This window comes from Pundamilia nyererei, unplaced genomic scaffold (assembly GCF_000239375.1).
Source record: "Pundamilia nyererei isolate P.nyererei 1_Seehausen unplaced genomic scaffold, PunNye1.0 scaffold00110, whole genome shotgun sequence".
In the NCBI taxonomy this organism is placed as follows: Eukaryota; Metazoa; Chordata; class Actinopteri; order Cichliformes; family Cichlidae; genus Pundamilia; species Pundamilia nyererei.
Genome location: NW_005187511.1, coordinates 2111173 through 2134602, shown reverse-complemented (window position 1 = coordinate 2134602; position 23430 = coordinate 2111173). Strand labels below are relative to the sequence as shown.

Below are 23430 nucleotides of genomic sequence, written 5' to 3'. Positions count from 1 at the left end.
AGAAGAGGGGGTAAACTTTACTGCCAGCAGGTGGAGCAATTTGCCTCAAACTACTGCGGCTGTCATGATTCCCCAGACTGCATTTTCCAGATGGGAGGATGATTACCACGCTAACTGACTGCACAAGTATTACATCAGACTGCTCCCACAATGCTTTGCATCTTTCTCAGAGAAATACACAGAAACGCAAAATATTTTTTCTCGAGTGAAAAGCAGAAATATTCCAAATCTATATCAATGTTCTTTTTAATGTCTCCTGTAACAGAGAAGGATTCGTTTGGTCTGAGCCACCTGATTTATTTATTTATTTTTAAATTATATTTGCCCAATTTATGTACATAATGGCTGATTTACATTGAAAGTATGTGTCGTACCTTGTAGCAAACATGGCCCGGAGAGATGAGAACGTAGCTGCGTCCTCTTTCAAAGCCTTGAGCTCATTACGGAGCTTCATCATAGTCTCGGTCACCATGGTCTTCTCACTGTCATACTTACTCTTGAGGTTGGCCAGAGCAACCTCAGCTGTCTGAAGGGAACAACATAAAAAGATTAATGTAAAGTTCTGCAGTTTTTAAATTCTGTGGTTTTTGCATCGCTATTCTATTCTATGTGTGTATTAATAAACATCGTTCCCCTGACACATACACAAACCATCCTCCCACCTGTTTGTTGGCCTTGAGAACAGCTCTGAGAGTGGCAATCTGCTCCCTTTTGGTACTAAGCAGGGATTTCAGTTTGAGAATCTCCTCCATGCACGCTTCTTTGTCTTTGTCAGCCACTGCGCTCAGTTCCAGGTTGGCAAGTCTCTGACGTGACAGCTCTGTGGTGCGGTCCACCGCTTGCTGCAGGTGGCGGATCTGGTCCCTGATAATAGCAACAAGGTTATAGATGTTCATGGGTTCCGGCCGGTGCTCGTGTGCTGGAGCTGCAGTAACTGCTGCGCTGCCGGAGTCGGACTTTCCAGATTCAGTCTCACCGATTAACCCGTTAGTGAGAAGTACTGACTGGTGATCCTTTGCTTCTTGCCCCTTTCTTACGATGGCCTTGCCTTCCTTGTAATAGTCGAGCATGACGCGGTTAGGGGTTTCATTGTTGCACATGCACACGTGGTTGTAGAGATTGGCCAGCTCTTCACTGAAGGCTACGAGCTCATCCTGCGCCACATTAAGGCTGCCAAGCGACTCTCCTGCAGCTTCGCTGGCCAGACGGAGCTCCCTCTCCAGACGTGACATCGCTGCTTTATCTGCTTGGCTAATTTTCTCCAAGGATGACAGCTTTGACCTCAAGTCCTGGACGTCGCTCTCCAGCCGCGCTCGCTCATCTTCATATTGGGTTCGACACTCCTCGTATTGCGCCCTCAGTGTTTTCAGCTCTTGCCTCAGTTCTCCAGCTTCAGACACTGCAACGGTGTATTTACACTGCAGAATCTCAGGCCCGTTAATGTCCAGTTCATAGTAGTCTCCGTCGTCATGGCTGTCCCTGTCTTTCTCACTGTCGAGGGCAGACTGCCGCTCCTTACTGGCCTGAAGTTTCCTCATTGCACTTAGATTTTCAGTCAACCTGTTGACCGTTTCCTTTTGCTCGGACACAGTCCCATAGGCCTGTTCCAGCTGCTTCTGGCTCTCCTGCAGAGAGTTGATCAGGGCAACTTTTTCCCTCTCAACCTACAGAAATACAGATAAAGAGTTCATTAGTCAGCTAGGCAACTTTATAGAAAAAAAAAGAGAAAGAACAAAACAGGAACGGCCTTTTTGGCCAGGTGACAGAGTGCAATTAAAGTTTCTTAACAACCTTTCAGGAACTTTTGAGTGACTCAGTTAAAGGTGTACCCAACATTACCTATCTCAGTGTGACCTGCCAATCCTGATGATTACTAGTAATTTAGTATCACTACATTACAGATTTAGTTCAGCTACTTAGTTAGTTCTCTAATTTTCTAGTGCATTTGTATAAACCCCACACAGTTTGTGGTGTTCTGTGGTATACAAACTGAGTTACTGCACACATGGGTGACATTTGTCCATGCTGGTTTAGCCCAGTTTCCCTTTTTACGCTCTAGATCCACAGAATACACAGCGACAGATAAAGTTAGGGATGCATTAGACTGACAGCATTTCCTGTTTTCCCAAAACTCCTGTGATAAGATCTTAAATTCTTTTGGCCACGATAATCATCTAGTGAAAATAGCATGGCAGCCTTTCTATGACATCTACAGTAGAACTTCAGCTTTTTACTGAATGTGAAATCATGGCATCAGGTATGCTGCAGTCAGATAATGATGGCTCTTGATCCAAGTGCATCTGATGGATCTCATACCTGCACCAGCTGTTGTTTCAGTTTCTGTATCTCTGATATGTTGAGCTCACTCAGCAGGTCGTCCACCAAGCTAGGGACTGGTTTGAAGCCCTCTCCTCTCTTGTTCACTGCAGTTCTATTGTCTTCATCACTTTCACTCAATTTAACCAAGCCGTTCTCAAAGCCTCTTATTAGATCATCATTGTCCGGTTCATTGATGGCCGAAGGATCCTCGTGGAGTTTGGGGTTATCGATGGAAATATTGAAAGAGCTACTGTACACAGAGCCGCCGATGGTCATATAGTGGGAAAGCTCTTTGCGCAGCGAGGCCTTCTGCTCACGCTCTGTCTTGATGGTCTCTAAAGCTTCCGTCAGCTGCCGCTCGGCAATTTCTCTCAGGCGCATTGCTTCCTCCAGCTGGCTGTGCAGACACTGGCTGTCTTCCTCCAGGCGGCGGATCTCATGCTTTAGACCTTCAAATTCCACCTGTAGAGACAGTCAAAAATATAAATAACACAGCTAATACTTTTACACCAGTAGGCAGCATTTGTTATAATTTGTGAAACAGGCATGAGTGCATCGTGGTTGGCCAAAATATTATACACAGACCCATTTTTTGAATGTAAAATTTGGTGCGTGCTCATATTTTTAAATTGTAAGGAAATGACATAATGACTGTGTAGTGATATTAGAACCAAAATGATAATATGGTTAGTCTGACTCATAAAAACATGAACAACACAGCTATTTCTGAATGACTTCCACCCACTACAAAACTTGAGTTTTATGGCCAGTCTCACCTGGTTCTGTTTCAACACAGACACTTGTTTCTGAAGTGAGATGTTCTCCTCCTCCAACTCGCTGTAGTCCTGCAGCAGTCGAGCCTCCCGAACCTTGTACTCTCTGATGTCGTCTCGCAGCTGACTGCGCTGCAGCTCTGCCAGCTCTGAATTCTGCACACAAGAGCGGGGACAACGAGAGAATAACTGGATGACCTTTCATTTAAACCTATGTTCACCATTAGCAAATGCAGTGTAAACCACAAAGTACACGCTTGCAATAGTTCAGCAAATAAGTTAAAATAAGGGCAAGAGTGCTTCACATGCCACAAGTCTTTGGCAGCCATGTGCAATGACGGAAGGAGGACATGGTCCACTTACCAATTCATTCTACAGAGAGCCGCGGTGGAGGACATCCTTTGTGTCACTCACTGCGGACCATTACATCATCTTTCCTGCTGGGCTCAGTGCAAACTGGCCCTCCCGCATGATAAGAAGCAGCTCTCTCACAACCAACACTGGCAACTTTTCGTAGTCTACAAGTCAACTTCAGTTAGCATTACTAGCTTTCATTGATTTCCCAATTGTGCTGCAAATAGCAGATCTCCGATGATGACACATAAAAGACGCCGATTCAAACTTTGGCCGACCATATACTATGATAAGAAAATGCTCAACAGGAGTTAAAGTGAGCATTTGAGTGTAAATTGTGATAAGAAATTCATATTGCAGCACTCTCAATACCTACCTCTCTCATTTCCAGGGCAATGGATGACAGGCGGTCATTTTCAGCTTGTGCACTGGCGAGGGAAGCTTTGGACTGTCGGAGCTCATTCTGTAACTCCAGGACCTTCTGCTGGTAGAGAGCCTCCTTACTGGCAGACTCCAGTATCAAAGACTCTTCTCTGCTCTCCCCATCTGCTGCCACCTTTCTGTGGGTTGAGTAAGCATGTCCAAAGGCCTAAAGACAGACAGAAAAAACAATAGAACAAACATGTTTGATTAAGGATTTGTTACAAACCTGCTTTAAGACACATGCACACAACCACGAGCATGGCCAACATAACTAGTTAGAGACTTCAGTTAAATAAAGATCTACCATTTCAGAAAATATCACAAATGTGTGTGTATGGGGTACTGGACAGCTCTTTCTAATAACAATGACCTAAGTAAAATTCTCCATCTCAAGAGAGGAAATGAAACCACAGATAAGGAAATATACACGAGTATCAGTTCTTAGTCATCACTCTAAATAAAATTGCAGTTAAATTGGCGATGCATGGTTACATGCTACATTCACTGCGTTTATTTCTTTGGTTTTTATGAAGAGTTTTGCTGCAAACACAGATTACATTTGAAACTTATTCATACAACAATTTTGGCCAAACTGATTTTTTTAATGATAAAATGTTTCCTAACATGAATTTATTTCTCTATTTAATGATGATGATGTCAGCGCCTTTATGGATGTAGACATTCATTAGCACAAAAAACATCAAAGATGATACTGAAACTAGCAGAGACAACAATTATACTGTAACAGAACAGTACAATCTGCATAATAATCACAAAGATAGACTAAAAAAGAAGTGGATGTGACAATAATTAAAGCACATAGGCCATAAACAAAAAACTAACTGCCTTCAAGTGTATTTGTAAATGCTTGAAGCCCAGTAAAACATGAAACCATGACTAATAAAAATAGAGCACTGCAGCATATCTGTCATAAATAAATGATAGAATATTATTTTAAAATATAGAATCTTAAAAAAACGTATCCAATATAAAATAAAATACTCTGGCTTCATACATGACTCCCACTTGGTAAAACAGTTCAGTCCCCTGAGGATTACAGAAGAACTCAAATGTAAATTCCAAAATGTGTCAGAAATTTTAATTTTATTGACATTTTGACAGGTCACTGTTTTTCTGCAAATAAAAAACACTGTTCAAATAATCATGAAACACAAATCTGTATAGATATTGCTTTGATATTATAAAATAAATATTTATCTACTTTAAAACAGATTGGATAAATGGCTAGCAATATTCCCAAAGCTGCAGCATGTGTTTTACTTTCAATGTTTAACCAGCTACTAGGAACAGTCTTTGAAATCTTTTTGCAAAACGTCAGTTGAATGGTTTTACTAAGCAGGTGAACTAATTTTCAGAATAGCAGTAAATTGATGAATAATTTGATGCCATATCTGCACAGTTACGAACTAAACAGCTAAACACACATTAAGTCAACAGTTACTAAGTGGGGATGTGAGAGCAAATGGACCTCACTGTAGAGCTAGATGTCTTTTTCTGGCCAATTCTCAGTCAGACAAACAGATCTGTGTAACTAGGATCATAGTCATGGTCAGTCATGATGATGTGAATCAATAGGAGGCTGATAGAGGACGAGGATGGATGATTCCTTTACCTTACATCACTCTCAGCGATGTACTGTAGTAAGGAGAAACTGTCACAATCATGAGATACTAAGTAAATGACCACAACAATTAGTCACTTCGTGATGCAACTATAATCTATAAACCAGAAAATTACTGGTAGTGGCAAAAATCTCACATCCTCCTTTTTAATTTACATTTCATGATATTAGACTAGATTTCCAGTATAAAGGTATTAATAAGACTGCGACCCATTTAAGCCCAGCCTACACACAATGACCTATTGCCATTTCATGTGAACATAACCACTGAAGGACACTAATAATAGAAATTGGACATTTAGACATACAGCTGACAGACAGCAATGTGGAAATGCTTTAGGATGCACTTCCTCTACTGACTGATAGACTGGATGTGACAACAGTCTTAAGACTGAACTGAAGGGAAGTTCCCGACCACCCCCAACACACACACTTCTTTATTCTCTAATGAAATACAGACAGATTTTCCCACATGTTAGGATCTCAGTGGCTGGCGGTGCATCTCATGAGTTGCTGTGAAAAAGTGTTGCCAAGTTATCTTTGTTCAGCTTAATGTTTACTAGATTGATAGATGCCTTCACCTGTCATATTTAGCTGTAGAGGTTATTCCTCTACTGTGAGACTGAAGGGCCTTGGGGTTGGCTGACACTGTGGGTTAAAAATGTCTCAACAGACAAGCTATTAGGAGATGAAAAGAAACACAGATATTCAGGGCTGTTAACTTATTTTTTTATGATTTCACCACTGGAAAAACTTATTTTTAAACAGGTTAACAGCAAATTGGCCAAACAGGCTTAAATGTGACATAAGCCACTGCAGCTACAGTCTGATTTCAAGGCTTCAGCCTTTGGAGCAAGTAAAGGCAAGTAATCAAAACTAATGACAGTTTTCATCCTTTAAGGCGAGGCAACATTAGGTAACACTGCAATATTTCTGCTTGGAGGTGGTTATGCATATTTCAAACTTCATATAATATTTGAGGAGGCAGGAGGGATATAAATAGACATGGCTGGGGCTCAGGGGAAGCAAACCCCACTACCGACTGCTTCCAGTTTGATCCCCGATGTCACTCTAAATTCCCACCGTGCTGCTATTATAACATGCACTAAGTTTCTCTCCTCGCCTTCACATACTGACTGATGCCAGGACTTATATCTGGCTGCGTGGCGGTGACCTCGGGTTACCTCCTTCAGCTGATCCAGTTCCTGTCGGACCGTCTCGTAGTCCGTCTCCAACTCATCAAATCGCTGCTTGAGCTGCTGTTTCTCCTCCAGCACCGCCAGCCCATACTCAGCCGCCTGGATCTTCTCCTGGGTCGTTTCGCGAAGCTCCCGGGTCAGACGCTCCACTTCGACTTGGAGCCACTGCGGCCCGGCTTCTGTCACCAGTACCGCCTCAGGATATTCCTGCTCCTCCATAGACATCTTGGCGAGCCGCCGACTCCCAACCGTAACGGGACCCAGCCCTAACTAGCGGGAGCAGCGGAGCAAACCACCAAGACCGCAAATCACTGCCTTCTTTGTTTGGGGCGCATTGTTGGGCTTAAACTGTGTTTAGCTTCCCGACCTTTCACTCACTGCGGACCTCGACGGAGCTCAAACTGGACAACAGTTTGCTCATTCTCGATATTTTTCTGCCTCTTCTTGAAGCTGACAGAGGAAACTTCAGTTGAGCTCATCGATTAGAAAAAAACGCTCCCCCTACACGGCATTCAAATCAGCGTGACTACGAAGGGAAATGTAGTTTTCAGTGAGGCGCGCTACCTCAAGGACTCCTTGCTTCTGAAGCCGCGTTGACTTCAAGTACCAGAATGCATTGCGTCTGCCGAGACATGACCCCACAGTTTATTGAAACGCCATCTAGAGAATCAACTGTGAAACTGCAACTATAATTACATTGCATATTTATTAGGATCTTTATTAGAGTTTATGGGTATTTTTGTTATACTCACTTGTCGAATGAACAGTAGATTAGTTAATTATAGAAATATGATCTTCAGTCACTTTATTTATTAGGTACACCTGTTCAACTGCTCGTAAGCGCAAATATCAAATCAGCCAATCACATGGCAGCAATTTAATGCATCCAGGCATGTAGACATGGCCAATATTATCTGCTGAAGTTCAAACTGAGCATCAGAATGTGGAAGAAAGGTGAGTTAGGCGACTTTCATTTAAGTTTTATGATTGATGGTGTCAGGCAGGCTGGTTTGAGTATTTTACTGCTGCTCGACTGAGATTATTGCAGACAACCATCTTTAGGATTTACAGAGAAAATATCCTGTGAGCATGGTTGATGTCTGCTTCAAGCTCATAGGAAGGCAACAGTAACTCAAATGGCAATTCACCACAACTAAGATGTGCAGAACAGCATCTCTAAATGCACAACTCGTGCAACGTTGAAGAACATTAGCTACAGTATCAGAAGACCACAGCGGGTTCCATACAAGTGGCAGCTAAGAACAGGAAATTGGACAATAGACGATTGTGGGGGAAAAAAACATTGCATGATCTGATAAGTCTTAATTTCTGCTGAAACATTCTGATGGTAGGGACAGAATTTGGTATAAGATGAAAGCATGGATCCATCTTGCCTTGTATCAGCTGCTCATGCTAATGCTGATGGCGCAATGGTGTGAGAGATATTTTCTTTGGAACACTTTGGGGTTCTTAGTACTAACTGAGCATCATTTAAATGCCACAGTCTACCTGAATTCTGCTGTTAGCCATGTCCATCTGTTTACACTGTGGCTATCTTCTATTGACTGTTTCCAGCTGGATAACTGTGTTCAAATGATCTCAAACTGGTTTCTTGTACATGTTCACTGTACTCAAATGACCTCCACAGTCATCAGATGTCAATCCAATAGAGCACCCTTGGGATGTGATACAATGTGAGATTTGGGTCATGGATGTGCAGCTGACAAATCTGCAACTATCTGTAACTAAAAAAGGGGGCTAATGAATATAAATATATTTTAAAAAATCACAAAAAATATTTAATATTTTGTTTATGTTCTTCTTTATTAGAGAATGGAAAACGTTTATTATAAAAGTAGCTGGCAATTAAGTACTTTTAGAAGTCTTGTTAAATGGTCAAAAGGTATCTGTCATAAATCGGCTCATGAACTACGTTGACTGACACCAAGTTGTGGTCATGTGATCAAAGAGTGCAAAGAGTGTCGGTTTTTTTGTGTAAAAATTTGAATGCCAAACAACTGAGGACCTGATTCAAATCTAGTACTTCACAAGGTGACAGAGCACTGTCTTATTGTTTTTAACCTTTGACACACGTGAATGTGAAAGAAAAAGTGTGTCAGCGGGACTTCCATTCAGTGGTAATTCTTGGTACTGACAGTCCTTGGCAGCAGTTTGAGGAAGTTGTCTACTGAATGCTGTTTGTTTTGTTCAGCTACACCTGCCTGGGGACTTCAGGAGCAGCTGAGCTGAAATGGTGTGTACACCTGCGTTTCTGCCTTTCGCTGAGGTTTTCTATCTATGATTGTAGCTCTTGCTCTGTGTAGACACATTGTGTTATAAATATAACAATGTGTCTACACAGTGTGTCTATTGCTGCTTTCACTTTCTCTCACATGCTTTTTTTTCTTATTTCCTATCAAGCAGCAGTATGTTGTATTTTTTATCCATCAAGCTATTGATCATTTCTTTTTCAGGAGTACAAAAGGAAGTCAATTTTTGACGTTTATCAACACTGTATGTATATCTATTATGTTTATTTATTATCAGCAGATTTGGCAGAAATGTTCCTTTATGTAGAATATTCATTTGAAACCTATTATTCTGAACATTTCAGATAAATATTACCATTTCTATTCAATCTGCTTTGGACTGGGATGTGGAATGGCTTCCTATAGGCCATTTCGAAGTAAGTTACACTTTTTAAGCCGCTGTTCAAAGTAATTAACCCCTGGCTGAGCCAAGACTGATTAACGACCCATTTATTATTTTTGCTTTCACTTTCAGCACTCTCAGTTCCAGTATGTCTTGGTATATTTTGCACCATAGCGTTTGAGATTCTGGGCATGTTTACTGGTAAGTAGAATTTTTTTATAAAATTCACAAAAAAATTTTAAGCGAAATTTTTTTTTCCAAAAAGAAAAATGTAATTTTACATAATGCACTGCAGGTTTTGCTTGTCACAATGTCTGTGTTGACTTTTCTACCCTGCTCAGGCCTGCCTGCCCATACTAAAAGATGTAAAGGTGCGCCCTACAACAAAGGAGGTACTTCCTGCTGCTATATCAAAGTCAGAATCCTAATTTTACATCCATATTTAGGTTTTGTATAAAAGCTAAACATTACCATCAAACTCTCCTTAGATACCTACTGGGGATTTGCTGTTGCACTATTTGTTGCTTTGTTGCACCTCCACTCATATCATGGTAAGACCACAATATTTTAAATATAAGACTTTATAGAATACATGGAATATTCAGATACTCAGGGGATATACTGTTTTAACTGTGGTTAAATATTGTGTATTTCAGTTTACACACTATCGTATGGATGTGGAATCATAACGTTTGCTCTTAGAGGAGCAAAACGGAAATACAGCTCTCTGAGGTTTGTCCTCTTTACAAACTATTTTTGCACATTCCTGTAGAACACAGACTGTATAAAGAGCAGTGCTTATCAAAGTTTAGGGTGAAGAGTGTAGAAGGCCAGTGGGAAATATGGAGAGGAAATATGTTCAGTCAAAATGCTCGATCTACAAGCAAACACGGGTTTTCTTATATTATGGCACTGATCTTCATTTAACTAAACTTTAAACTCTTTTTTTTTAATCGATTATGACTGATATGAATTGTGTGGTGGTGGATGTCATTATTTCTTTTTCTTTATTCGCTCCTGTAGGGGGCATGCTAGTACAAGTTTTAGGAGCACTTCTTCAGAATTCATTCAATGTTTTAAAATGTTTTTGAAAGTTGGGATTTGTATGACCCAAAAAATGCATTTGTTTGTTTTGAACAGGAAGCTGAGAGAGAGAACGAGAACCTGGTGGTAGTGATTTTAAAATTACAGTGGGGGGATTTACAGGAAGCTATTTAAGTGGTATTTAAGATGACGAGATGGCGACGTTTTATGTCACCGTAGAAACAAACACTGTAGTTTCCTCTTTTTTTCCACTATAAATGTCTCTGCAATCTTGTGAATGTATGTTATACCAATACACTGAAGTTCATCTGACTTTCATAAGATGGGCCTGTCTCATACCAATGCATGCTGAAGCTGATGGCTGTTCATAAATTTCATAGATACTTTCCCATTATAGTTGCAGATTGCTGTTTATGAGCAGTGCTTAAATAACACACGTCAACACAAAGGCGAATAGAAACTATTGTAAATGGTCAAAGTCAAATGCAGAGGGCTTTATTACATGAAAGTATGGTACATACAAAATTTCAAGTAACAAAGAAAGTGTTCTTAGGCTGACACGCTGGACGTAACTAGCTATTCAACATCACAGCCCACTATACCCCCTATCAGCACTGGGTGGCTCTTCTTTGCTCGACGTTGTGTAAAGATTACACTGCTGTTGAGGTCCAAAAGCAGTGCTAGAGCACAAATGAACACTGAGGTGTGTTGGTTTACGGTAACTGAAATTTCAATAACAAAAGACAATGGTGAATAGAAATAAATTTAAGAACTACAAAAATGAAAGTGAAATCATCTGAATGTTTAAATTCTGGCTCTGCATGACTGCTCTTTATGACGTGTACACATTTCTTTCACTTTGTTTCCTATTGTCTTTCACAACAACAACTCACTAAGTTTCTGTCTGACACACACACTCTATGATAAACACCGACTTGAAAACTATGCCCCACTCAGTATTACAAGCTATAGCAAAACAATATAAAACCACTGTCAGTTGAATGAATCCAAGAGCATTAAGAACACATTAGAGCATCACACAGCAGACATGTAATACCGGATTTTTTTTTTTTTTTTAATAGTGAGCATCCACCAATGAAAATGTCAGTTATGTCCACATCTCTGTCATTGAAATGGGTCTATAACAACGCTGGTATTATCAGTGAGGATATGCATGTTGCATGAATTTGTGTGTCTCAGTTTTTGGTGATAAATACACAAAAAGGAAGGCAAACGTGGAACTCTACTTTAATGTGTACAGCACAAAATCACATTACTTTAGTAGCCTACACACTTAAGGGTATTCACTGTGAACAAAATCAAAGAGTTGGGTGCCATGTGAATCGAAAACATACTTGACTACTAGCCTTATCTTCAGGGGTGTAATTGGATAGGTAGGTGGTTGCAGGGAGAAAGTTACTTGGCATTGGTAGAGCTGCTGACCATCTTGCGAATGGCCTGAGAAATAGCATCACGGTCGATACCGTAGATCTTCAGCAGCTCGTGGGGTTTTCCACTGCGAGGAATGTGGGACACAGCGAGACGGTGCAGACTGAAGCCAGACTCATTGACCATTGCTGAAGACACTGCTTCGCCAAGACCACCTGTGGAAAAACAGCAAAGGAATATATAAAAGACAAATGTGAAAGACAAATCCACTTAAATGCATTTTTAATTGTCTGGTTAATGTGATGTCTTAAGGATGGGACATTTCTAACATGGTCATCTCAGGCTGTGTGTGTAAAGTCCTAAATTCAGAAGTAAATAAAAAAATGAAATAAAGGTAGCTATATAGAAAAATTATGCCTTTGAATGATATTGTTTTACATTATTTCTTATAGATGTAATAATGTAGCAAGTACTGTATTTGTAATTTTGAAGTACTGCCCAATTGTGTCCAAGAATAAAAACATGGAGCGGGAAGTTCAAGCATATTTGGCTCCCATCACAGTATCCAAAAACACTGAGCCTCTGTGCACACATTACATAAAGGGATAACAAAAAAATCATTACAGCTAAGTGTAAAAATGATCCCTTTGAACGTTGCACCACAACTGTTCCAGATGTACAATGAATGAGATGCACAACATCAGACAAATTACAGTTGTTAGATTTCCTTTGTCCAGCCTCATCCATGCCATCACCCATCCCCTTTCTCTTAGTAGGCACAGGCCAGAGCTGTCTGTGTTATCTAGGTCACAGTCAGCCCCATGGGCACCCGCTTAGCTAAGGAAATCTGACAGCACTCTGCCTCCATGGCTGTCGCACTTACAAAATGCACCACAGTACCAATACCTTGCCTGCAATGAAGGCACGCGACAGGCGGTCTCAGCCCTCAGCCAATAAGCAATTGCCAGCACAACCCGTCTACATCAGTGAACCAATGGAAACATGCCACCACAACGCTCCCAAGGATATGCGCCAATGACGAGGCGCAGCCGCATTATGCTACTGAGCTTGTTGCTGCTTGGTTGGCGATAGGCATGCAATATGCAAAATCCAAGCAACTTCTATATAAACCTACCTTCGTAGTAGTGGTCCTCGACAGTGAGGATCCTTCCCCTGGTAGCACGTGTGTGGTCGATGATCGTTTTGACATCCAAAGGTTTGAGTGTGAAGGGGTCAATCACTCGGACAGAGATCCTCTCTGGAAGATGAAAAATACAATGCATAAAGATACATCATACGGTTAACCGAACCACAGCGATTGAATATAGGATAATATAGCAGTTCTGCCAACCTGATAAAGAAAGCATAGTTTGTGCAAGAAACACAAAAACTAAGATCAGGCTAACATTTAAATGACAAACTGAACACAGAACCATTCAAAACCTATTCTAAGGAACAGCAATGGTCTAACAGATACATTCTAAAAAAAATAGAGATATAAATCTGACCAGCTAGCAGCGGATTACAATGTTTTTCTTGTAATTGTTCTGGATGTGTCGGCACATATCTTGCGGACCTTTCTTTAGATGTTCAGCTGCAGCAAGGGCCTCGTGCAAAGTCACTCCAGCTGCCACCACAGTGACCTGGTCGTCCTTGCTTTGGTACACCACCTGTCAAAGAGAAGGAAATGTACCCTCTATAAGCTGTAGTGTTTCGAGTGATTATTTTGGAACAATAATCTGCCATTTCTGCCTCATGTGTTTATCTCTCACTGTCTTAAGAGAAGCACAAATAGCGTCTCACCTTTGCCTGTCCAACATGGAAGTCCTCATTGCTGTTGTAGATGATAGCACAGTCTTGGCGGCTGGTTCGGATGTAGCAAACACCCTAAATGAAAAGGAAAATGAAAAGATCATTACTGCAATAGATGATCATGTAGGGGAGCTGTAACGCTGCCATTTTTGTTTAAGTACCTTTGTGGTTGCAGCCAGTTCCACAGCCTTCTCTGTAGACACACCATCACAGGGATAGAAAATGGTTGCTGTGGGAAGGGCCCTGAACATAGCTACGTCCTCCAGACCCATCAGGGCAGGGCCCTCCTCTCCTGCAACATACACATTTATAGTTGATTTTATGCATTCAACACTGAGGAAATCTTCAAAAGTTATCTACTTGTTAGGTGAGCTGAAGCATGCAGGTGCACAAGCATAAAGTTCGGCTGCATGCAGTGTACCTGCACTAACAGAGGGACACTTGGTTCCCTGTTGACAGCTTCCAGGGCAGACACGAAAGGAGAAAAGGGGGAAGTTTGAGTAATAGCTGTAAGGTCAAGGAGGGTAAATGGCAAGGAAAACACAGCATTAGAGGGGAAAAATAGAAAGGATTGAAACAACTCACAAACTGACACAGACTTCCTTTGTATACACTTGTGCATTTATTAAGGAGGCTGTGGGTATATTCTGAGGAACTGGGTGCTCTGAAGTGGTTGGATTCAGTGTAAGAGGGGATGAGGGTGAATTTGTGAAGGTGTGAGTTTGGTGACATGTATGACAAGGGTTTTTATGTGAATTGCTCATTGGCAGCAGTCTACTGACCGGTGGACACACCGCAGTGAGAGCCGCACAGATTGATGTTGCTTTCTGAGATCGCTGCCATACGAAGCTGGTCATAGGCGCGAGTGAAAAAGGAAGCAAGAGTGCTGGCAAATACCACATTCCTCTCTCGGGCAGCACATCCCATCGCAACGCTGACCTGGGAAATGAAATCATTATTTCTTAGTACCTTTGCGAGCGAGGAAACCTTCATGTGCCAAACTAAAGAGACACAGGCTGCAAGAACGTCACCACAAAAAGATCACCCAGAGGGTAAAATATCTGTAGTGCAAACCATATTTGAAAGCCTCTTTGAACTAAAGACCACAGTAAGCAGAAAGTTTTGCAAAAATCTCTGAAGCTTATTTTACCATATGGACAGGATCAGTGGCATACCTCCTCTTACAAATAATTTCCTTTGTCCTGTCTCCAAACCTTTCCACAGTCCCACATCTTCTCTTCTTTCTCAAAAGTAACATCTGACGCTACATAAATGAATTCAACGAAACTCCATTTGTTTTTGTTTGTAACTAATTAAGTTTTTGTACACTGAAAAACAGAACATGTTGGATTTACTTAATTCAATTGTGGACATTGGTTGCACACAATTGTTTTGCTTTGGCAGACAATTAAACAACTGAGTTAAAAGAAGTAACAGTGCTAACCACCACACCACAAAGCTGTCCTTCCAGGCTTAACAAAAGTAGGAAAGCTATGATTACAAGGCTTGAAACAGAATTTTCTGTTTGTCCTTGACATGTCATCTCAACAAGAACAAATGAAGTTGTTGAATTTCAAACAGATCCTACATGTTTTAATTACATTCACCATAGAAACATGAAATTATTTTGCTCAAATTACAAGTTAGACTTTTGTAAATGCAACAACCAACCAATTTCCTTTTTTTCAGTGTAGGTGAGTCTTGCATATTTTTTTAATTTCATCTCGATTGTACCCTTGAACTTTTGACTTTTCTCATGCATTCAGCCAGATGGTCCCACCCTCTGTAGTGATTAATATTTTACTTCTGAATACACTTGTCATAACTGCTTATCATCATGGAAATGCCTGACCTACATTGAAGCAGGCTGCTGCTGGGGACATGAAAAGACAAGAAATTAGAATTCGATTGTCTCTCTTCAAATTAGGATCTGATAAAATGTTGACCGAAGCAAAATAAAGGGGTTTTCTAACCACTGGTGTCAGCAGTTGCCACATTGATGTAAAAGGAGGAACTTGAGTTTTTTATGTGACTATCCTTATATTACAGGGCAGGTACAGACAAGCCATCTATAATTTAATAACATAAGCTCAGCTCAGCAGCTGTGGCAAGCTAGGTTGTGCAGACAGCAAACGAAGAGCAGTTTACGGAGAAGAATCGCTATTAAAAAGCAACTCTGTTACATTTAAAATGAAATGATAGCATTAAACTAAAAGTGACAGAATGATAGGATTCACATCTGTTTTTGAAGAAAGATTTTTTTATCAAGAAAAAGGCGTAAGACCAAAGATCATACCATGTTTTGCTGAGCTATGTAGCACTCAACAAAACGGTTGGGATGCTCATTCTTAAAGATCTCTGAGTAGGTGAGGTTATTGGTATCTCCATCAAGGGCCACAACACGTTCATTGTAGCGTCCCAGCTTGGCCAGTGCCATTCCGTATGCCTTCCGTGTGGCAATCTGCAGAGAAAAGGAGGCCAAATTCATCAATCTTTTTACAACCTGCAAAGGTTGGATGCTGCAAAAGGAAAAACAGAACACAATGATTTACAAATCCTTTAAACGCCTGTGGTGATCAGGCCTAACCTCCTCTTTAGTTGTACTGAACTGTACTGTTGTACTGAATTCAATTAAAAATATTCCGATCAACAATTTTTAATAACTGAATTCATGTTAATGTGTTAACTGTGAAAATTGTGATAGTTAATTTGTGACAATTTGTTTCATTTGTTTTTTTTCCCCTTTATTTTAATATATATCCCAAATTGGCTCTTTACTTCTGTGGAGTGTTTTGCATGCCTAAGTGATTCCAGGAGCTATGTTTTCGAGGCATTTTGCCCTGGTTGGGTCTTCCAAGGCAGTTTAGTTCTGGGTGATGGACCAGATCAAGAGCACCTCTGTGTAGAAAAATCTAGACACAGATGAGCCCCGTTCCCCAAAAGCCAGGCTTGCTGAGCACCTGGTTCCCAGGCCTTAGTCCATGGGGCCTGGATCAGCCACATGGGTCCACCCTCCTGTGGGCAGACCACCTGCAGAAGGGGCTGCAGGAAACCTGTGCTTTGTATATTGGGCGGCAGTTGAAACCACAAGCTTTTGAAGGGGGTGTGAATAATATGGACTTTAGGCAACACGGTTTAAAACCAGGACTCTCAATGATGAACACAAACCACATTTTACTGTTCTTATATGAACAAAAGTTGGTTTGGTTAACATTGTCTATGCTTTCATTTTTAATGAATCAGGCTTTTTCGCTTTTGTGAAAAATCTATTGTGTTTGCTTTGAGTAAATGCAAATTCAAAACATTTGCTACAATCAAACATGATATATTTATATACCAATTGGTTTTAATTGCTACTTCATAGATGCACAAGTTCAAGTATGATTGCTTTTGAATTCTTGTCTTGATCATACACATCTTACACATATTTATTCTTTTATTTATACTTAAATTTATGCTCTAACATATCCTTTTGCTTATGTAGATTCCCACAGAGTGGTGATCATGTCTAACCTCCCCTTTTGTTGTCCCTGCACTGAATTAGTTTCCATAATTAAATGTTAAATGGACTGATTCTTATATAGTGCTTTACTACTCTCCCAGAGCCCTCAAAGCACTTTATAAGACATGCTTTAGTCACACCTATCATACAAGCACCTTTGTCTATTCTTAAGTGCTTTCCATCTAACATTCCTACTCTGATGGATGCATCGGTTAGTATCTTGCCCAAGGATATTTGGCATGCAGACTGGAGCAGGCAGGGATCAAACCACCAATCTTCCGATTAGTAGATGGCCTGCTCTACTTCCTGAGCTACAGCCACCCCATACTTGGCTCAAACTTCACAGTTTCTGTGCATTTCTTTGTAATATTTTCAGTTAACTACAGAGTTTGTATGATTTGCAAATGTCTGATCTAAACTTATTTACATTTCATACAACATTCCAACTTTTTTGTAGACATGGTTGTTTGGGATTCATTCATTCATTCATTGCTACCTGGAGAATAAAGTATTTGTATTCATGTCCACTTTACAGACCTTTTCTCCAGCCTTGTAGCTGGGTGCGCTTGGCATCCTGATGTTTCTTAGGCTGACAGGTGGGGAGTCCTCAATAGGAGCAGGTGGGTACAGGTGCTTGCTGCTACTCATGATACGGCTCTGCAGATCCTTCATGACCATGTCAGCCATGTCTTTGGGCAGAGTTTTGGCGTGCCAACCCAGCTTATCCTCTGCAGCTGAAAACACAAAAAAATGCTCTTATGTTCATTTAATTCATATGCACACATACATAACGTGCCATTTAGACTGCAAAACTGCAGTGTACTTTTGAATATCATTTATTTTAAAATGAGGGCAAAGGGTGCAAATATGAAAGACAATATTTACCTGGAATGCCTTTGCCCTTAATGGTTTTGGCTATGATGGCAGTGGGTTGGTGGCATGGCTGGCTCAGAGCCTTACAAAGCTCCTCTACGCTGTGTCCGTCGACAATGATAGCATGCCAGCTATAGACACACACATGAAAAGGCTTTCGGTATGTCTCACACATATTTATGTGAAATATAGGAAATAAGAAATACGTAAATATGCGAAATACAGAAAATATAGGAAAATACAGTCTTCCTTCAGAGCTTATACCATAAACGGATGCTAACCAGCCTCTAAATCAGTATGGATTTCTCATATGCAATTTTACCCAAAGGCTTCACAACGCTTCTGATATTTTTCTACGTGATGCTGCAAGGGTGCAGGGTCACTCTGGCCAAGACGGTTGATGTCCATAATGGCCACCAGGTTGTCAAGCTGGTAGTAGGAGGCAAATGACATGGCCTCCCAGACAGCCCCCTCTGACATCTCACCATCCCCCAGCAGACAGAAGACACGGTAACTGGAGAACAAGCCAAGATTACATGATTATGCTGTGCATACTGTATTTGTGTTTTATGTTTGTGTAGATGAGGGTGATGTGTTGTGGATGTGAGAAAAAAAAAGTCATATCTGAGGAAAACGCCTTTCCAGTCAGGCTTGTTTTATCGCCATTATCTGACACCTGGATGGGTAATCAGCTGTGACGTGTTTAAGCTTCCTGAGGGCTGAGATGTGACTGCTTAATTTCACACCTACCTTTGTAACTTACTTTGCCATAAGAGCCAAATAGTGTTTAACTAAGACCATTTTTTGTACTGTTATTCACCTATTAATCACACACGGTCTGAAATATTAGCAGATGAATCAAATGTCATCAAAGTAGCTGCTTATACAAAGGAATATTAAAATATGACAGCGTTCCACTTTTGTGGCAACTTAAAACAAATAAACAGTCTACGGCATAATATCTGGATTTTACTCCAAAATGAAATCTGCTTGGGTGGTAAAAATATCTCAGGCGTGACTGCTGCGCCTGTGATTATTAGAGCAGAAGAATTGTTAGAGCAGATCATGTAGCTGCAGTATACACCCACAGAATGAAAGAAAATCCTAATTCAAAGCACTACAAAAAAAAATACGATGCAACGCTGTGTCGATAATTTAAACAACTGAGTTGATATTTTCATGTAAAGCTGCAAAAACACCTTTTTTCCCCATAGGTGTTTTGTGTATTGCGTGTGGACAAGGAATTACCTGGATTTGTCAAAATATTTCCCAGTGTAAGCCATTCCACAGGCCACACCAAGACCCTGCCCCAGCGATCCAGTGGCGACATCCACAAATTGTTGTTTCTGAAATGTACACAAATCAAATAAATCAATAAACTCTGAGTAGAGTTTGTGCTCTTTGAGTCCTGAGGTGTGTTATAGGTACAGTATGTGGCGGCTTACGGGGGTTGGGTGCCCCTCCAGGGTAGAGTCAACCTGGCATAAACTGAGCAATTCGCTCTCCTTGAGAAAACCTGTTTCAACCCATATGGAGTACAACGCAGGAGCAGCATGACCCTGAGATAGACATGAAAAGAAGCAAGGCATTACAATTACAAAAGGAACAGAAGCTCTCATATTCAGACCAGCGGAGCTTACTGACTCTCACCTTAGACAGGATAAAGCGGTCGTTGTTGAAGTTTCTTGGGTCTTCAGGGCGGTACTTCATAGTGTGGAAGAAAAGCACAGACATGATTTCTGCCACACTGCAGCATGACGTGGGATATCTGCACAGTGTATGAGAGGGTGCTGTTAAAATGAATCCAAATAAACAGCAAACTCAAAAACACAGAAAATACAGGTTAAACTTTAATATGTTTATTATTAGTAGCCTACTGTATTTGCATAAAATCCACTATAGCTATACGTTTATGGTACTGTCCCAAAAGGCTGCAGTATGACTCTAGGTAAAGCTATCACAAAGCACAATTAATTAGCTAAAATTTCAGCTTGAGATGCCAAATGAAGATTCTATTCAAAAGAGTGCAACACAAAAAAGTCAAAAACACCACTTCAAATTGCTTTTGCAAAGACAATCACACAGAGACCCGTAAACTGTTAGTATATGCTGCCCAAAATTAATTGTAGCATTAAAATATGTTGCATCTATAACTAATTGGCATTAATGCATTATATTAAACCGCCAACTTCTGTCACAAAGAAATCACAAATTCCAGCTCCATGGAGTCTGAAGGCAAGTATTTTGGCGTGTTCAGCTCGTTGCTATCCTTTCCATCTTTCCAAGCATTCGAGATCAATAAGTCATTAATTCTAATAAGTCTTGGAATATTTTAAGTCAAGTAATATTTCTCGGTGCTCAGTGTTTTTCTTTTCATATCACTGTAGGCTTAACACTGCAGAATTGTGCAATGTGGAGTTAGGCTCCGATAAAATAATTTTCTTGCTATTCAAAATTAGACATTCATAATCAATAAGAGCTCGAAGGAGAAATTATATTAAAGATTACAGGCAGCTTTTCATTGAAATTTCCATTGAAGAGGATCGCATGATTGCAGCGGCCACACAGTACTCGAGTCTATTGCTACGTACAGTTCACCCACCATTATACTATACAGGGTAGTCTGCTCTGTTGAATTGTTCATAGGGGTATATCTAGTAAAATAGATGATTATAGACAATTATTATCTTGTAACCAAAGTAAATGTAAAAAAAATCAAATAACCTAAATTCTGTTGATGTCACCCTGATCTGTTCATGTTTTTCATTCATTTCTGCTTGCACATCAAAGATTTTGAATTTTTTTTAAACAATTGTGTATCTCTAATATGCTATAAATAAAGTATAATTACACGGAAATAACACAATGTAGATATTTACATTTTCTGAAATAAAATGCTAAAATTGTTTCAGCCAAATCTAAATTTGTCAAAGGAGAAGAACAAAAGCAGAACACATTGTTCCTTACATCCTAATCTGTTCATGCATAGTTCATTGGGTGTGACTATTTCTGTTGATGAGTGCACGATGCAAAGGAAAACTAGGTTTTGCATTATGTTATGCACACATTTCTTATGTTTATATGTGCAGTTCATTTACAATCTTACAGCAAAGCTCGTGTGCAAGAATCAGTAAATGCAACTTACCCGCTGCCCGCTCCAGTTGTTGCCTTGATCGAGTTGATTCGGAGGCGGTTGGCGATGTTCCTCAGTGCTTGCACTGTCTGCTGGTCAGGTTTGTGGTAATCCTCCATGAAGGCGATATATTGAGTTTTAAAGCACCAGAAAAATGGACCAACTACAATCCTCTGTTGAATTTGTGTGGTTTTAATATGTGTGTGTGCGTGTGTGTGTGTGTGTGTGTTGCCAAAGAGCAAAGCTAGTGTGAGTGTGTGAGTTATAGAGGCAGGCAGAAAGAGAGATAGAAACGAGGAGAAACTGGATTTAACCTACCAGGCATGTACACACATGGATGCACAGGGACACACACACACACACACACACGCTGACAGACACAAAGGAGGAGGAACCCTGTGACGTGCACTGGGCGTTACTGCTAAAATACAACGGCATACACCAAAACTATATACCTTTAACCAGACTATGTTTTGACAGCTAAGGTCACAAAAGGTTGTGAAAGGTCCCAGAGGGTAATTTAAAAAAAATGTGTCTGTGTTACAGTTCAATTCTATCCCTCCTACAAATCATAGAACTGTGTTTAACCACATGTCCTGCCTATTTAGTTATGGGTGAGTGCATGCAGTCTATCAGTGTGATAAGGTTAAGAAAAACAAAACAAAAAACTCTTGTCTTAGAGTGTGAATAAATACATTAACAAGGAAGAGGAGCGCCTAAAAATCAAAATGATGCCTTCCTCGTCCTTGGTTTGTGACACGACTGATGATGTACTGAGAAACGTTACCTCGGGAAGGCTGTGATATTTCTCTGCCATATCTAGTTGCTACCAACAGAGTCTCTTCTAGATGAGTGGTGCTCAGAGTCTTGTCCAATGAGTGGAAGATGGGGAAACATGTCCAAGGGGGATTCTGTCTGTACCTGGTGGGTGAGACTCTGGGAAGAGGTCTTTTGTGATTGGGTAGTGTTAAAACTTACCTCATTTGGAGTGGTTAAGCGATTTCTGGATAAAGAAAAAGAGGACATACCTGTGTCTGTTAACATCCGAGATTGTGCACCTTCACTAGCAACTTAGAACTCTTTGGAAGGAAGATGGCAGGGATAGCTCAGTAGGTAGAGTGATCAGAAGAATCCACTGAACGGCTACCCTGAGGTACCCCTGAGCAAGGTACCGTCCCTACACACTGCTCCCCGTGGGCAGGGGTGGTGGCTGCCCACTGCTTCACTGAGTGAATTGGTTAAATGCAGAGAAGTAATTTCCCTATGCGGATTAATAAAGTATACATTACATTGATAGTGCTAAAAATGTTTCTTATTTTATATTCAAAAACACTTCCCCAGGCCGATGGCTTCCATCCAAGCCAAAGATGTGAGTCTGTCGAGGAGACTGCCTCAGAGTACTTTGCTCTGGAGTGTTTCATCAGACTGCAAGGTGTTCAAGACTATGTTAATCATGCTGGTGGATGCTTGAGTCAGGAAGGTGGAGGAAGTTGGTGGAAATATCACTTCACTCTTCTAAAGATGTCACAATTGAAATTAGACAGTAATGGTGACAAAACATTTTTTTCCTACAGAATCATCATACATCTTCAGCACCTGCTAAAGCATTAATAAGGAAACATCTTTGAAGGTGGTTACATCAAGACAGAAGCTTACACCTTTTCACTTTCCAGCTAGCCATCCAGATATTAACGATGCTGAAAAGAATGATGGGGATTAACTGCATCATCTGCAGGAAAACTCTGATAGACCACCGGAGGATCTGCGGGGAGCCAGCTAAATTTTCATCTGCAAATTCTGACACCTCCCTCCAGCCCTACATCTTCATTCTCAAACTCTATCCACCCAAAAGCAATGATTTAACCTTACCGTTATTCCTCTCCACCTCTGCCAGACTCTGATAATACAATGGAGGACTCTCAGCTACCTTCAGGTCAAGGTTCCTCACCTCTGTTTACAGATCTACCAGCTCATCCACTTCATCGTTTTTATTTTACTGTGGTAAAAGAGGAAGATCCCTGTAGCTCCACAGTGTAGAGATTTACATGTTTCCCTTACAGTTTGTTCCTGGGAGGAGGCACAAATTCATTTGGAGTTGTGAGAAGGGAATCCAGTGTAAAAATTCTCGTGGAGCTACATGGTGTGGTGACCCATTGTGAAAACTACAAAGCCCTTTTTCTTCTTGAAGAGGAAGATCCTGCTGAAGGATTTGCTGGAGGTTTTGATACTTTGTGCACTGTATAAAGGCTGCATGTGGTGATAAAAAACAAAAACAAGATCAAAACTCTTGAAGCATTAAACCAATCATTTGTATT

At 40.6% G+C, this 23430-nt stretch overlaps 2 protein-coding genes across 2 annotated transcripts in view; both read right to left on the bottom strand.

The window, feature by feature from the left end:
* The window catches only part of LOC102211705 (protein bicaudal D homolog 2-like), a 9602-nt gene extending 2058 nt beyond the window's left edge, over positions 1-7544 (bottom strand). The window contains exons 1-6 of the mRNA XM_005741490.2: positions 6696-7544; positions 3823-4035; positions 3096-3248; positions 2317-2781; positions 663-1664; positions 375-526 (exon numbers count right to left, since the gene is read on the bottom strand). Coding sequence (XP_005741547.1) covers positions 375-526; positions 663-1664; positions 2317-2781; positions 3096-3248; positions 3823-4035; positions 6696-6935 — 2225 coding nt within the window. The 5' untranslated portion in view covers positions 6936-7544. The remainder of the gene's footprint in view (positions 1-374; positions 527-662; positions 1665-2316; positions 2782-3095; positions 3249-3822; positions 4036-6695) is intronic.
* A 3341-nt stretch (positions 7545-10885) lies between these two features.
* On the bottom strand, positions 10886-22201 carry LOC102211045 (transketolase-like). Its single transcript, XM_005741487.2, has 14 exons — positions 21128-22201; positions 19633-19750; positions 19428-19541; positions 19231-19328; positions 18305-18496; positions 17995-18113; positions 17647-17843; positions 15904-16068; positions 14390-14546; positions 13769-13899; positions 13599-13682; positions 13372-13465; positions 12931-13053; positions 10886-12010 (listed from the first exon to the last, which is right to left on the bottom strand). The coding sequence occupies exons 1-14, from the start codon at positions 21232-21234 to the stop codon at positions 11823-11825; spliced, it is 1887 nt and encodes a 628-aa protein (XP_005741544.1). The 5' UTR covers positions 21235-22201; the 3' UTR covers positions 10886-11822.
* Positions 22202-23430: the final 1229 nt, after the last annotated feature.